The following is a 16091-nucleotide window of genomic DNA, read 5'->3' as shown; positions in this document are numbered from 1 at the left end:
ATCCTCTAGTTGATCCTTCCCCCTCAGGTCTCATTGGCCAGAACTCAGTCACATGCCCCTGTCATTCCTGGGGCGGATGATGGGTGAGGACCTACTCCAGAGTTCTGTGGTGGCCAGTGGGCACCTAAACAGACGTGGGGGCCCGGGAGCAGGAGGCTAGGCAGCCTTTAGCATCTGCTACAGTTGATGTTATTATCCCAGTTTATTTATTATTTTTTTAATATATATTTTTATTGATATTTTACAGAGAGGAAGAGAGAGGGATAGAGAGTTAGAAACATCGATGAGAGAGAAACATTGATCAGCTGCCTCCTGCATACACCCTACTGGGGATGTGCCTGCAACCAAGGTACATGCCCTTGACTGGAATTGAACCTGGGACCTTTCAGTCCGCAGACCGACGCTCTATCCACTGAGCCAAAACGGTTTCAGCTGTTATCCCAGTTTAAATGAAGATTATAAAGGGGTCAAAATGATTGACTTAATTCCATCTTTTAATTCTAAATCCTGTGTCTTTCTGTTGTAAAACCCGTATATTGAACCAACATTTAAACATATACATACATATGCCTTTAGCTTTACCTTGAATTTTATTTGGTTAGCACATATTTAAGTGCCTTCTTGTATCAGGCATTCTGATGTGTTCATGGGCACTTCTTCTCCACCTCTAGAATGCTGTAGCACTCAGAGGAAAGTTACATAAAAATGAAACTTATCGCCCTAATTGGTTTGGCTCAGTGAATAGAGCATTGGCCTGCAGACTGAAGAGTCCCAGGTTCAATTCCGGTGAAGGGCATGTACCTTGGTGGCAGACACATCCCCGGTAGGGGATGTGCAGGAGGCAGCTGGTGGGTGTTTCTCTCTCATTGATATTTCTAACTCTCTATTCCTCTACGTCAAGAATCAATAAAATATATTTTAAAAAATAAATTTATCATTTCTGTTCCCAAGACATTTAAGAATATAGCCATACAAAACATAACACATAGCCAGCAATGCAATAACTGCTGTTAAAATAGCATTGTAGTAGAGCTGTGTTTGCAATAGCATCTCTCACTAAGTGACTTCACTGGGAGTAAAAGTTCCTCCCTACAGACTTTCAGATCAGTGCAAAATGAAAAAACCTAAGGCATGAAATGAGAAGGGGGTGGGGGAGCATTGATTGGTTGCCTTCTGCATGCGCCTTGCCAGGAACTGAACCCGTAACCCATTTACGTGCCCTGACTGGGCAGCCTTTTGGTACACAGGATGGCACTTCAACCAACTGAGTCATTCTGGCTAGGCTAAAAAAAAGCTTCTTTAAAATGTTAACTGTTCATGTTGAGTGACTTTCTACAATGTAGTACAGTTCCTGCCTGTTTAAATAGAACATGTTCCATACAAATGCACCTTTTAAAGAAATGACTCAAAGTTCTTCTGAACACTTACTGTCTTATCCTCAGTAATTCAGGAAGGTTTTCAGGAATGACTGGTGCTTGCAGGCCCCCATTCCCCACCCTCAGAGATCATAGACTGGCCGGATTTAACTTTAACAAGAGGTTGGCAACCAGATCATCAAGCTTGGTAGAATTATGAATAAGTGAAGGGTAAATAAAGAGTGAACAAACTGGAAGGACTTCACTGCGAGTAATCCTGGTCTTTATTGTAGACTCTGTAACATCCATTCTGCCTCCGAAACTTGTTTGTTTTCTTTAGAATTGGCAGGGACCTGAGAATTGTTTAACCCAACATACCATTTTCCCTTTGAGTCTCTGCCAAGCATTGAGCTAGCTTTGCAAGGTGGCCTCTCGCCTCTCCTGTACCATCCCCCCGCTCTGTTCAGTCTGTTAACGTTGCTAGAGTATTGAACTCCGATATAATGTGAAATTGACTTTTTATTTATTTATTTATTTAAGTATATTTTATTGATTTTACACAGAGAGGAATTGAGAGGGACAGAGAGTTAGAAACGTCGATGAGAGAGAAACATCGACCAGCTGCCTCTTGCATACCCCCCACTGGGGATGTGCCCGCAACCAAGGTACATGCCCTTGACCGGAATCGAACCCAGGACCTTTCAGTCCACAGGCCAACGCTCTATCTACTGAGCCAAACCGGTCCCGGCTGAAATTGACTTTTTAAAAGACCACTCAGCTCATATGAGCCTGTGGGTAGCGTAATATGACAGAGTGTCTTAAGTAATAATCATAATAAAATTGAACACCATGTGCTATGAGTAAGGCTCTAAGTGCTTTACGTAGGTTGGCCCGTTCACTCTTCATTACAACCTTGTGAAGGAGCTGTTCTTATTATCCCCTTTTTCCACGTGCGGAAGCTGAGATAATAAACCTTCATGGAGGTTTAAACCAGACAGCTGAGGACAAGTGGTGGGCGGGATCTAGACCTAGCCAGTCTGCTCCGGGCCAGACTGCCAGCCCCTGAGCCCACACTGCCTTTCCAGGACCTCTAAGGCATTAAGAGCATGTTGTCTGGGGACAGAAAAATGGGGTTTGAGTCGCACCTGTGGTTAGCTTTCATTCTCACGGTTATACCAGTGAAATAGGCAAAAGTACTGCACCGACGTGAACGCCAAACGTTTTTGGTGTTGGAATGCTTTATATTGATGTGGGAGGTTTGGGGGATTATATGTAATTGTTCTTATAGTCCAAAGTCATATTTTCTAATATTCATCACATGGCAGAGGCATAAAATATGTAATTCAGCTCAAAGTGTATCCGATAGAAAGGAGTTTTTATGCCAGCCATAGTTGAAATAGTTTTATTTCAACTCTTGGGGAGTCTTCTAAGAGTGTCCATTGGGCAGAGAGTCAGGAATTTGGGTTAGACCAAGCGCGCATGTTTTTCTGATGTCTGTTTTCTCTAGAATGTGTGGACTAAATATTCGGCACACCAGATTTTTGAAACTTTGGAGTCCTCTTTGTAACTCATTGGTGGTCAGATCATCTCAGTTAACAAGTGTAAACAGACTGGCTAAGTCCCTAGCCAGACCTCCTGCAGAGAGTAAACCATGCAGTCTGTATTCACCCTGACATCATGTTTTCCTTCTATCTCACCCAGTGAAACGTGTTCCCGGAGCCTCGGAGGATCCTGGCAGAGACCTGAGCACCCCTCCCAGCTCCTTAGGAGGCGGAGGCCACGCGGGGCCCGCAGCCAGCCCCGCCAGGAGCAGCGACATGCTGTACCTGGTGGTGGGCTGTGTGCTGGGCGGCATGGTCCTCATCCTCATGGTCTTCATCGCCATGTGCCTGTGGAAGAACCGCCAGCAGAACACCACGCAGAGTAAGGCCCTCCCGGAAGCTTCTTCTCTCTGTTTGAAGGAGACAGGGGGTGGGGGAGATATTATCAGAATACATACCGACTTCTCACAGTTCTGCGTGTTAGCCTCCAGACTGTGCACAGCTTGTCAACAGGGAAGGGAAGAGGCGTGATGGGAAGGGAGTGAAGACTGCTCTACGTTACTGTCTCTGAATGACACCGTTTAATAAGATAACATGGTCCTGTTTTGGTGCCTGATGTACCAAAACTCCTCAAGTGCATCATCCCTCCCCTAAATGCTTCTGGTAAGAGGAGCGCTGAAGCTAGGCCAGGATGGCGCTGGATGGAAACACATAACCTAGGACTCCTTTCCCTTTCCTCCCCCGGTTCTCCTCCTGCCTGTCCTGTTCTCCCGCTGTGAGGGGTCATCAGAGACTTCACTTTGGTGGGAGCAAGTGTTTTTGTTTCCCCTTTGGCCGGTCCTTCCTTGTTTCTTTCCTTCCTTCCTTCCTTCCTTCCTTCCTTCCTTCCTTCCTTCCTTCCTTCCTTCCTTCCTTCCTTCCTTCCTTATTTTATTCTTTTGAGTAATTGCTCCCTGGTTAATTTCTCTTTTCATTAACAGAGTCGTAATTAACTCAAAGTTCCTAGATGCTTCCACGCGGTAAAGGGAGTGGCAGCAGTGACCTCACTAAAAAGCAGCTCACAAGCTGGCTATCTCCGAGCACTGGGGGAGTGTTCTCTTCCAGCGTGTTTGCCGTTTCTTAATGGTTTTGTTCAGAAACCTCCCTAAGCAAGAAGATCATCCTTTTCAGTACCTTTTTTTCTTCTTCTTTTTTGTTCTTTCTTGACAGAATATGACCCACCAGGATATCTGTACCAAGGCTCGGACATCAACGGGCAGATGGTGGAATATACCACCCTGCCCGGCACCAACCGGATAAATGGCAATGTGCACGGGAGCTTCCTGAGCAGCGGGGGTCTCAGCAACGGCTGCTCCCATCCTCACCACAAGGTCCCTACCGGGATCCGCGGGCCCGTGAACGGGAGCTTAAACGGAGGGCGTTACCCTGGGCACACGAGCTCTCTGACCAGGACACGTGTGGACTTTGAGCATCCTCGTCATCTGGTGAATGTAAGAGACCCAGTTATAAATGACACTGTCCCTGTGTCCCACCCCCAGCCCCCCGGGCCTCCAGGCCCTGGTACACAAGCAGGGTGGGCATGCTGGTTCTTTTCCCTGTGGGAACCTCACTGGTTCCCTGGAATGGAACTGGTATGTATCCCTGACAGTCCCTCCATCCAGCATGATCTTTGTAAGATTTCTATTATTGGGTACTAGATATAGTCACCAATTTGGTTAATATTTTTTAATGATTTTACACTGAAGGTAGAATATATAGCAAATAAATGGAAGTTATTCTGGAGCTGAAATGGAAGAACCATTGGGTGAAGGCTGGTCTAAGTCCTTTAAACTTGACTCAAAGCAAAGTCCGAGAACTCCTCTCCCTGGAGGAGTCTGGCGGATCATGACACCGAGTGAAGCGAGTTCAGGGTGGGGCAGGCGCTGGAGGCACCAGCAAAGGCACAGCACACGCACTCTCAGAGGGCCCGGCAGCTCCGCTCCTGTGGTTGGCACGCAGGACCCAGTGTGGCCAGATTTCCTGCTTTTTCAAAACACCTGCAAATCCAGGTGAAACTGCCAGGGTTTTTTGTTTGTTTGTTTGTTTGTTTTAATGTTTTTGTTGATTTCTGAGAGAGGAAGGGAGAGGGAGAGAGAGACAGAAACATCAATGATTAAAGAGAACCATTGATCAGCTGCCTCTTGCACTCCCCCTACAGGGGATTGAGCTGCAACCCGGGCACGTGCCCTGACGGGGAATCGAACTGGGACCTCTTGGTTCATGGGTCAGTGCTCAACCCCTGAGCCACACTAGTTGGGCACACTTGCCAGACTTTTTACATGTTGGAAACTCATCCCAGTTTTTGAAGTCATTGCATGGCCGCGCGGAACATGTCTACAGGCCACCAGACCGACTCCTAACACACGGTGATGTTTAGTGTCTCTTGCCCAATGTGTGGGAGCCTTGATACCTGCATTTTACAGGGTTAATATGCTGAGCCACAAGAGCAGATAAAGCTTTAGAACCACTGTAACCCAGGAATAACTAGCTGATATGGTTTCCTTTTTGGAACAGAATGAGTAGACTGTCTTAGATGTATTTTGGTTACAGAGGGTCTCTGCACCAGGACAGTTGACTTATTACATGTTTGGGATACACATCCATATTATTTTTCAACCAAATAGATAATTTCAGTTTTATCACATTGAAGCTTTTGTCACTGTTCTGATTACAGATAAGTTTGCCATAACCGACAATGCGCTAAAATTTGAAGGAGTATTTTTATTGTCCATTTTTATAAGGATTTATTAAATATTTGGAGGATGAAGCAGTGGCATATCTTTATATCTTAAAGCTAGAAATCTCATGGCTGTCCTGTGACCTAGCTTTAGTATGTTGTAGAAAAAAAATACTTTATTTGCTTTGCTGCATCTCATTACCAAAAGAGAATAATGATCTCATTATTTCGTGTGGAAAGACATGGCCTGTGTTCAGACTCCCTAGACTTTTTTTGTCACCATTCCTAATCCAAACCATGAACATGGGTCCCAGAGACCCAGGGAGAGAACATTGAAGTCCGAAACAGCACGTGCTGTTTCCATAGGAGGAAAAATAAGTCTGATGTTTTCTCAGTATTTGAGCATAGCCCTTTGGTTTTTTGAACAATGAATTGCTATTTAAATAATAGTCGCCCCATTAGCTGTAAAATTGTAGGGGTTATCACCCGTGATTTGAACTCATTTGTTCTCTTGTTTTGATCTTCTGGGCGGGAGGAAGTCTGGAAATTTAAACAATGACGATCATCCTAAAATCATTCATTCACTTTAGTATGGTTAGTGATTCAAAGAAGTACCTTACCCTGTGGATCGCTAACTTGATGGTCTGAAGCTTTTAAGTTTAAGCCCAGGGCTGAATAGAACCGAGGAATATTCTCAAATGTTTTCTTAAAAGTTCCTGTTGCTAGTTGGATGAAGAATGTTGAGAGACATTTTCAGTGTTTTTGGTTTGCTCGGATCCTGGCTGTTGGTATGAGCTGAGTGGAAATGGAAAGTATTCTGGGAAAAACAATTGCCTGAACTTTTCCTAACCTTGAAGGCCTGCTCCGAGCCCTGGGTGCCGCGGCGGCCTCGCCCACCCTTATCAAATTCCCTTCTCCGCGGCGAGCAGAATTCTGACTCTGACCGTGAGGCTGCTTCAGTTGTTAACTCCGTGCCATTGTACATGTCAAGTGAACATTTGACAATGAGGTATGTGTTAATCTGGGCGTTTTTCTTAATTGCTGGGCAGTTTTGGCCAAAAGCAACATCAGAATATTAATAGTCCCCTCCAAGTCATTCGCTGGCTGAGAATCTGCTCCATCTGGAAAAACATAGCATGCTCGAAACCGTAGCGTAGTCAAGCGGACAGACCCACTCGACATAATTACAGGAAAATGAGGATGGGTTATCTTATGACATCACCCAGGCGTTTCCCCTGTTTCTCCAGCTGGCGTCACGTGCAGCTCAGCTATGGCTGCCGGAGGTGAAAACGACTGGAGGGGAGGATGTACAGAGTGTTGTGGGCTCATTAGGTTCGAAACACTGGAGGGGAAGTGACTGACCTTCCCCATTGATTTGTCTCCTCCCAGCACAAAAATACATGGGCAACACGGCAGCCAAGTGTTGAGAGTCATTTTAATGTTGTGTATAACTCCTTTGTGAATATAGGTGAGCGGTGGTAAGCACAGCATTGCTCAGGGAGTCGGTTGAAATGGACCATGCATCCATGCATTGATGGCTTTTGTATTTGTGAGTATTGAGTTGGTGGTCTATGGCCCCTTCAGCCCTCTTTCTTCTTGTCTTTTCCTTGTCCTGACCAGGGTGGCAGGATGTACACAGCAGTACCTCAGACCGAGCCGGTGGAGTGCATCACCTGTCGAAATTGCTGGAATAACAATAGGTATGTGGATACGTATTTGCACAGGTTGTTGTGAGTGGGGTGTATGACTCCTTTTATTTTTATTTTTTTTCCCTTTAGCAAACAAGTTCTTCAACTTTTACCTAAGATATAAAACTCTGAATAAGGGAGGCTGTTATAATTTCTTTTTTTTTTTTGCCCTGCTTTACAGTTTTTATCTTTCTGTGCTTTGGTTTCTTTAGCAATGCTGACTAGTATTAAAGACTTTGTTTCTAAGGTATTAAAAGGTTTAAGGTTTTTGTAAAATCTTTAAATTGGAGTCATTCTCTTTGTACAGAATTTGTCTTTTCTCACCTGTTATTTTCAACTCTGTGTTATGGGATGTTTCTATTCTCTGTTATGATGAGAGCATGCTTGATTATTAGGGAAACCCACTGTGTGTATTGTAATGCTTTTTCATAGTTATATTACTGAAATTGATGCTTCTCTTTATCTCTCTCCCTCCTTCTCTCTAAAAAAAAAAAAAAAATCAATAAGAAAACATATCCTCGGGTGAGGATTAGAGAAAAACAAAGACATGAGTAATTGGTGGATGAGGCAGGCTGAGAAGGAGGTGTCAGGGATGGTGCCCAAGTGACGGTGCCATCACTGAGCTGGGAATCGAGGTAGGAAATGGAGAGAGACTGCTTACCCCTCGGCATGCCTTTGGGAATCATCCTTTCAGACTCCTGTCAGGCCTCCTCATACTCACGTTCCCCGGGCAGCTCTCCTAAGACCTGGAGGGGCCTTGCTGAGAGCCTTTTCCATGTGCAGTCTTTCCTGCTCTGTACGCGGCCCCTCTATGCTCTTCCTTCTCTGCCTTCTTAGAGTTACACTTAAATGCATTCTTGGAGCGGACTTGTAAGAAAAAGTCATTGTCACCCAGAGACGCTTTGTCATCCCTCTGTTTGAGTAATAAGCTTAGGAAACTTCGCCCTTACTGCCTCAACTGGAGTGGTGACGTGAAACTCAGAGCCGGTAAGAGGGCATGTGCACTGGAGCGATCTGTGGAGTTGAATTTGATTCTAGGGCTTGTGGCACATGCTGAATGACTGCCTCACTGTGTTCAGTTCATTTGAACCCTTTTCAGTGTTCAGAGTAATATATAACACATAGCTCACCGTGATACCTAGTTATTAGCTTTTCCAGGATCCAGTCCACCTTTCTTCTCTTCTCTCCTCAGTTCCAAAGGCATCAGTGCAGTTCCTGATGTGTAAACAAATGGGGTTTGTCAGCTGTTTGGCGAGTTTAATGGGAAGGAATTGACATTAAATCTGGTCTGCTTTCCATCAGTCTTGATGATTGGTAAAGAGTAGAGAGGACACTGATGAAATTCACAGATGAGTGAACTGAGAGGTCCCATCAGGAAGGAAAAAGAAATTAAGAGTCCTAGAGAGATTAGAAATGGGCAGGATGTAAGCCAAGTAAAGATAAGCTTGGGAAAATGTATATATCTCATCTGGGGAAAAAGTACAAGCTATACATGGCCTAGTCTTCATTATTTTATGTCAACAGAAACAGACTCTGAGATAACTCCGATGTTACAATAAGCAGACAGTGACTTTACAGCAGCAATCAAAAATGCATTCAGGGATTTAAAGGAAGATGTACACACATGAATTCACATATGGGGAATTTTTGTCTGTGAAAGAGAAACTGTAAAAAAGAAGGCCAAATGGAGTTCCAAAACAGAAAACTACTTAACTGGAATGGGCTTGTCATCAGATTAGAAACAACACAAGGAAGAGTCATGAACTAGAAGATCAATAGAAATTATGCGGTCTGAAGAATGGAAAGAAAAACAAAACACACATCTTAGATGAAGACCAGAAATAAAAGTGTGGCAGAACTGAAGTGAATTCTGCAAAAGAAAAAAACACTGAAAAAGAAACAAAATCGAGTTTTTTAATATCTAATCCTTATAGACTTTGACTCAGTAGTATTTTTTCCAAGGATGAGAGGGAACAAGTTATCCGACTTCAAAGAAGTATGTTTTCCTTGGTTTGCATAAGGTCATTTCTCTTATGTGGACATCAGTTTCTTAGCTTTAAGTCTCCGTGTGCACCCCCCCCCCCCTTCTTCCAGTAACTAATGGCCTTCTCCTGCTGTGTGCTGTGTTCAGGAGCCAGTTATGAATTAGGAAACCACTTCTGACAGTGGACTGAGTCCCAGGAGGCATGTGGGAGTAGGTCATCCTATGAGGTTCCGTTCCTAAGTGGTTTGTTTGCCTCTTGATTTATTTTCCTGTCATATTCCACTTTAACTGCTATTTCTGAGTTTTTGATGTATCCGATCATAGTGAAGACTTTCGTTATTTTTAAAGAATAAGCGATACAGCCTCTTAAGAATCTGTGGTACACATGCTATTTCAAAATCGAAGTATTTTCATTTTGGCTTCCTCCGGACAAAACGGTTCCCTTTGGTTCATACCTTGTAGGTGTTTCACCAAGACGAACGGCACTTTCAGCAGCAGCCCCCTCTCTGTGGTCCCAGTGGTGGCTCCTTGTCCTCAGGATGGTTTGGAGATGCAGCCCCTCAGCCACTCGAAGATGCCTGCGTGTCAGGCTTCCACACCCCCCGACAGTGGCCCGGCACCTGGGGAGAGCATCACGGACGATGTGGCAGCAAGACCTGCTCCACACACGTGCTGTCAGGACAGCAGGAGTGAGGTCACCTCTGATTCCACAGAGGATGCGGCGGGATGCAGCAGAGGTACAGGGAGGCGTCATCCAACCTTAGCGTCTAGGTCGTCTCCATGTAGCTATGGAGACGGGAAGGTGGCGCGGACGTGTCCTCTCTGTGATCACTCACATCTTCCTTAAAAGACTGGGTGGGTGGGGGTGGGGGACACTTCAAGAAAAGTTGACGAGGTCGATTTTGAAATTTTGTGGTTATTCACCTCCTTCAGCTCAGGCTGTCAGTCCCATGACATCTTGGTAAAGAAGCCCAAACAGGCTTTGATTCCGTTTGCACCTGGACGGTAGGCTTGCCCGGAGAGTGCCTTTTGCGGCCATGCGCCTCGGGTTCGTTTGAGTTGATCCTGGAGTGGTAGCCTTTACTCACAGTGGTTTTTTGGGGGGGGTTTGCTTTAACCCTGAGGTGAACTGTATGACTGCTCATCAGAGCTCAACTTTATTTTAAGCCTTTTATGCCTTTTGTCTCCCTCACATTCAAACTAAGCACACCTGGGCTCTGCTTTCACTCATTATTCTTTCTTTATTGCTCAGAGTAATGTGTTTAGGCTGCTTTGTGAAAATCAGCCTTTATGATATCACGGTGTTCCCCAATCTTTGTGTTTTTCAGGAGACAGCTGTGTCCATTCAGAAACAGAGAACACAGTTTTAAGTTGGAATCCTCTTATCTTGCCACCTGCTTCAAAGGACTGTACTGAAAAGACAACATGGTCTCCTCCTGGCATTCCTTTAGACAGCCCTGCTGGGGTCCTTCAGCAGCCCCAGGAGACCTGAGGATGTGCCTGGGACTCCAGCCAGTCACTGCACAGAACAGGCCTGGGAATGGACTGTGTGAGGGACATTAATTCAAATCAGAGAAAAAGCATTATTTATTTTTGTAGCAGTAATGTCATATGAATGTATCTTAAAATGAGTGCCCTTTTATATTATTTATGCCTGAAAATTTTCCCTCCAACCCCCCCCCCCCCCCCCCCCCCCCCCCCGCAGTAGGAAACAACCTTAGTCTTGCATAGTGTTCGATCATCTCAGAGCATTCCACGTTTTCCACAAGCACCTCAGTGCCCGTCAGAGCGCCTCCTGCGAGGCCCCGGCCTGTTGGCTGCCTCACCTAAGGGGGCGTTGCAGGCCGTCGGAAGTTTCCGGGTGGAAAGCTGTCCTTCAATATTGTCTCGTCAGACTTTCGGAGAACATCCTGAAGCAACCACAGTTGTAACCTGCTGTTTATGATAGCACATCGCATGATTGCCTGCGCAGTGACAGCTGAGCCGGTGCCTCTCTGCACGTGGGCACAAGTTGCATCCATCTTCTGGGCCCTGGTCACACAGTGTCCCGGACAGGGCCGCGGCCTGCGGGGCTGTCTCAGGGCAGCCCGTCCGCAGGAGGCAGCCGAGGTGGAGGAGAAAGCCGCCGAGTCCCGTGGCTTTAAACTTGCATGTGTCTATAAAATGGTCACGGGGCCACTTGTTAAGTGTTTCTAAGAGCAGGAACCAAGTGAGGCTTCCAGCTGATGGCTAGAGGAGAAAGATTGGCATTTTAAGGAGGAAGGGGCAGGAGCTCCCATTAGTGCAGGATTGTGCTCCTGGGGCCGCTCCACCCGACCTTGTCCTCCTCTCACTCCCCGCCCAGCCACACTGGGCAGTGCGGCTGTTTAGAAAGACAACGTGGAGGGTGAAGAGGGTATGGTCTGAAATTCCCTGACTTTTTCCAGAATCGTGTCATGGTAAACTGGCACCCAATCTTTGTCATCAGAGCCGCCCCTCAAGGCACACACAGTATATTTATATGTATAAATATACTATATATATATGAACCCTCTGTGCCGCGGCGCTCGAGCCCAGCTTTAATGGCTTACTACTCCTTTGGGGAATGTGCGTCCCTTCGGGGAAAGAAACAGAATCATTCTCTTTAGAGTCCAGCAGTTCCAGCATTCGGTGAACAAAGCTAGTTTCCCCGAAGTTTCAGTGAAACAGACCTGAATACTATGCTCATCTACTGTCCATACGAGTGCATCCCATTCTCCACCCCCCCCCCACGTTTATATATTTTATAAGTAGAGCTTGGGTGAACTGTGCTGTCGAAGCCACGTTGCTCTGCACAGGTTCCTCCGAGGAAGTGTCAGGCCCGGATCTTCGCAGCCAGGTGTCGGGGTGGCCCAGCAGCAAGCTCTCTGCCCCGGAGCCCTCGGCAGTGCCGTAGAGGGAAACGCAATTAGCTGTGGAGGGAGGGCTGCGCCCCCACGTCTGTGGTAGCGAAGGACCCTGTCGTAGGACACGACGAGGAAGCCTGCCCCGTGTCTGCCGGTCGAGCTGCAGCAGCGCGTTGGGGATACTGAGGCACAGCTCAGGCCCAGGACTAAACTGCTTTGGAGTTTGAACATGGGACCTGCCCACCGGGAAAGAAGCCAACTTCACCTTCAGGGCAGCCTCCCCGTGGACGCCTTATTTATATGATTAGTAACGCTGTTTTAAGTGTTATCCCTTTATTGTATTTTATTTATAAAAATGCCTTTATATATTGAGATATATAAATATAAATATACTATATATATATATATATATATATCATAGCCTTTACGTTAGGAGTTCTGAGTTCTCCCTACCCACGAGCTGTTCTGAACTGTCATGCCCCGCGCAGTCCCCAGAGCTGGTCCTGCCTGGTGGCAGTCACTTCTCCAGGAAGTCCAGGGACACGGCCCACGGCGGGGGTGGGTGGGAGGGATGGTGGCACCCACGTCTGCGGGCCCCAGCTCATTCCCACCGTCTCACCGCCCTCCCAGCAAACCCACAAAGTAGGTGTTGAAGCCCACAAGCCTCGCAGGGAGCCGCAGCGCCCGCATGGGAGCCCGGCTGAGGTGGAGCTGTAACCCGAGCTCCTTGCACTTTTCCACACCGCATTCCAGAGCATCGTGGTTCCCTCGTCCCTGGACCCCGTCCAACCCACGTGCTCCGTCCGCCCCCCGGCGAAGTCCCTGCCGCTGCCCACGTGAGGCCGTGGGGCCCAGCTCCCAGAGTGCACTCTCTCCCTCTGATCGCCCCCCCCACCTCCACCACCACCACCATCACCCCGTTCCCCACCAGAATCTGATCTTCGCTTGGCTTAGTGACACTAGCTGCTCAGGCTTCTTCCTGTTCCTTTCACCTTAGAACTCTCTGTGATTCTTTGTTTTAGCATTAACCGCGCCTCCCAATGTCTGTTACATCATGTCACTCTCTCCTTTCCCCCCTTTTCTCCATCAGGCACGGGTAGTCTGGTGACAGGTGACAGACAGGCTGGTGGCGTACGGGGTGTAAGTTAAACGACAAGGTTGTGAACCCTGTGGTCTTTGCAAAACGTTTCTCTCCCGCCTTTTGTTTCTGTTGAACGAGACTGGAGGCGGGAGCATCCTGGACAGCGGACGGTGTCTGACCCGGACCCCCTTCCGGCTGCGGAGCCGCCGGGACGGCCCCGTGACCGTGGGACCCACCTGCGTGGCTGTCCTCGGACGCGCTGACTCGGAGGGGCGTGCTTTTGTGTCGTGTTGGAACGTGTGCGGTTTCCCTGACAAGCTGTAACAGCCTGTCTGAGACGGTACATATTGGACAGGCTGTAGCTTGGGCAGGCTCTGTTGGTGGAATAGTTTTATATTAAAAAGACTGCTTTATATTAAAAACGCTGCTTCCATGGAGACCACCGTGCAGGGGCCTCAGCGGCTCCCTCTGTGTAGGAAGCTGCTGTAGCTGTGATTGGGGGGGGTGGGGGGGTGGGGGTGGGGGAATCTTACTCTGAAATTCTTTGCATCCTCCGCCCTGCCCTCCCTGGAACCACCACCCACCCCGTGCACACGTCCAAGAGCCCAGTGAGTTCATCCCTTCTGTTCAGAAGGAACAGGACAAATGTGGGCTTATTTTTTTGGGGGGGGGGCGGGGGGTAGAGGGAGCTGGGAAAATACCTGAGCCTCGAAGCTGTGTGGAGGCAGGCAGGCCCCCTTAGGGGACACAGTGTTCCTTCGTAAGGCAGGGCGGAGAGAGGGAGAGGGGCATGAGGAGGGGCAGGACGAGAGGGGTATGTTGGGGGGGGGGGCAGGGGAGGATGGTCCCTCCTCGCGGTGCTGTGAGCTCCGGGCTAGAAGCAGCAGCTGGTTAGCTCCTTACAGAATCTGTCTGAGCTGCTGACCCGAAAGCCAGCAGGGTCCTTGGCATGGAGTGGGGCCCTGCTCTGTCTGTCCCCCCACATTTAGCTAAGGTTTCCCGAAACCTGAGCCCCGTCCTGAGGGCTCTGAGGGAACCCGACCCCCGTTTCTAATAAAGCCCAAATCTGTGAGCACCCCCGAGGCTGCTGCTGTTCCTGTCCGTTTCCCACCCCTCTGGGTGCCACGTGCCCTCCCTCTGGCAGAGGGCTCTGGCCCGAACAGGCCTCGGTTTGTGTTTCTGTTTCAGACACACACACACACACACACACACACACACACACACCCTGGGAGCAGGGAGCCACGCTGGCAGCTGGCGGAGGGGGACTTGGGCACAGCCTGGGGCCCCTCAGCCAGCGCCCGGCCTGGGCAGGAGCGGCCTCCGTGGTGCCTGTGCTCCCCTTGTGGGCACAGACTGGGGCCTGGCCCTGCGTCCTGGCCCTTCGTCACCAGGTCACCAGGCCCGGAGCCGCTCAGCCCCCCCCCCCAGGGAGGGGACAGAGCCCTGGCCCAGCTCTGCCGCAGCTCTAACGCTGGCCCTGTCACGGTTTGCCCTCGGGCAGGAGCTTGGAGGTGTGGAGAGTAAAGAGCCACGCTCCAGGTGAATGAAGGGGGCTCGCGCCTCCAATCTTGCACCCCATCTTTCTGCCTCCTCCCAGCGGGAGGACCAGTCACCTGCACCTGGGTGGCCTGTCCCTGTGGGGGTTGGTCAGCAGGTTTATTAGGGATTGCTCAGGCCGGGGCTGTGTCTCCAGCACCGAGTCTTGTTGCCCACGGGCACCCGCTGACCTCTCTCCAGCTTTGTCTGCCGTGCCCACCTCTGTCTCACCGAGGCGGCCATGGGCTGGCCTTGCCCGGGGCATAAGGCTGGGCATAAAGCGGAGAGAGGGCATTGGGACACACATTGCTTTTAGGACCTAGTGTTTCAGTGAAATCTCCTCCCTCCCTGTCTCTTCCCCCCCTCCCGCCCACCTTCCTCCTGGGCCTCAAGGTGTCGCGGTGACTGTGATGGTGACGTTCACTGGCGCCTCTGCGGGCTCCTGTGCAGGATCTGAACCTGGGGCTGCGGGTGGCGTTCCAGTGCCTGAGGAGCAGAATGAACAGGCAGAGGGGTGCCTGGGATGGAGGTGGGGGGGGGGGTGCCCCAGATGGTCCTTCCAGGACAGGAGGCATCGCGCATCCCACACGAGGCCCAGGACCGGCCCCCTGTGCTCGAGTCGCCTTCGGGATCAGACGCCGCGTACCTGCCTGCGGCTCGGGGCCCTCGGCCGAGCCCCTGTGCCGGTGGCTCTGCTCCCTGAGGGCGAAGCGGGACAGTGAGGTCAGTGCCAGCCACGCGGTCCAGCCTTCCTTCCCCGCGAGAGAGGGAACCCCGCACTCACATGGGAGCCAGCAGCGGCCCGAGGCCTGCAGACAAGGGGAGGGCGTCCTGGTGAGCAGCATCCCAGACGGCAGGAGAGCCCGCCCCCCAGAGACCCTGCCAGGAGCCTGAGGGGCTGCCCGCCCCCGTGCCTGATGCCGAGGTTGGCATCTCACCCTGAGGAGATGTCACTCACAGAAGAACCCAGATTTCCTACTCCGGGGGCAGGAGGGTGGTGGTTCCTACAGCTCCCTGGGGTCATGGAGACCTGGCCGCCTTCTGGGGTCAAGCAACCACCCCCTTCAGCCCCCCACTCACGGGGGAAGGTCTCCGGGTGCCGGGCAGCGTACTGGAACACCAGCAGAGAGGCCACCGTCGCCACCACCATGCCTGTGCCCGCGGCGCCCAGCACGGCTGGGTAGGCGCTGAAGGGCGGGTCCGCTGGAGGGAGAGCAGTGGGTGCCCGGGGTAGGTCAGAGCCATGGCTGAACCTGGCAGCAGTGGCTTACAAGGTGCCAGTTCCCCCTGCCCCTCCACCTCCCGGTGGGTGATCGGGGGCGAGGC

The 16091-nt window shown here is 49.8% G+C and overlaps 2 protein-coding genes across 4 annotated transcripts in view; one reads left to right on the top strand and one right to left on the bottom strand.

Moving 5' to 3' along the window:
• CDON (cell adhesion associated, oncogene regulated) overlaps positions 1–10979 on the top strand; it is a 66733-nt gene extending 55754 nt beyond the window's left edge. For all 3 annotated transcript variants that reach the window (XM_084867666.1, XM_084867668.1, XM_084867667.1), the window contains exons 16-20: positions 3057–3278; positions 4106–4386; positions 7233–7312; positions 9747–10021; positions 10613–10979. In XM_084867666.1, the coding sequence (XP_084723792.1) occupies positions 3057–3278; positions 4106–4386; positions 7233–7312; positions 9747–10021; positions 10613–10776 (1022 nt within the window). In that variant the 3' untranslated portion in view covers positions 10777–10979. The remainder of the gene's footprint in view (positions 1–3056; positions 3279–4105; positions 4387–7232; positions 7313–9746; positions 10022–10612) is intronic.
• A 4174-nt stretch (positions 10980–15153) lies between these two features.
• Positions 15154–16091, bottom strand: part of VSIG10L2 (V-set and immunoglobulin domain containing 10 like 2) — a gene marked incomplete at both ends in the record, with an annotated part of 10934 nt that continues 9996 nt past the window's right edge. The window contains 4 exon segments of the mRNA XM_084868475.1: positions 15154–15251; positions 15412–15464; positions 15550–15574; positions 15846–15968. Coding sequence (XP_084724601.1) covers positions 15154–15251; positions 15412–15464; positions 15550–15574; positions 15846–15968 — 299 coding nt within the window.

This window comes from Pipistrellus hanaki (genome assembly GCF_964339955.1).
Source record: "Pipistrellus hanaki genome assembly, chromosome: 19".
Taxonomy (NCBI): Eukaryota; Metazoa; Chordata; class Mammalia; order Chiroptera; family Vespertilionidae; genus Pipistrellus; species Pipistrellus hanaki.
The sequence above is the reverse complement of the archived record's forward strand: the minus strand, read 5'-3'. Positions and strand labels throughout refer to the sequence as shown.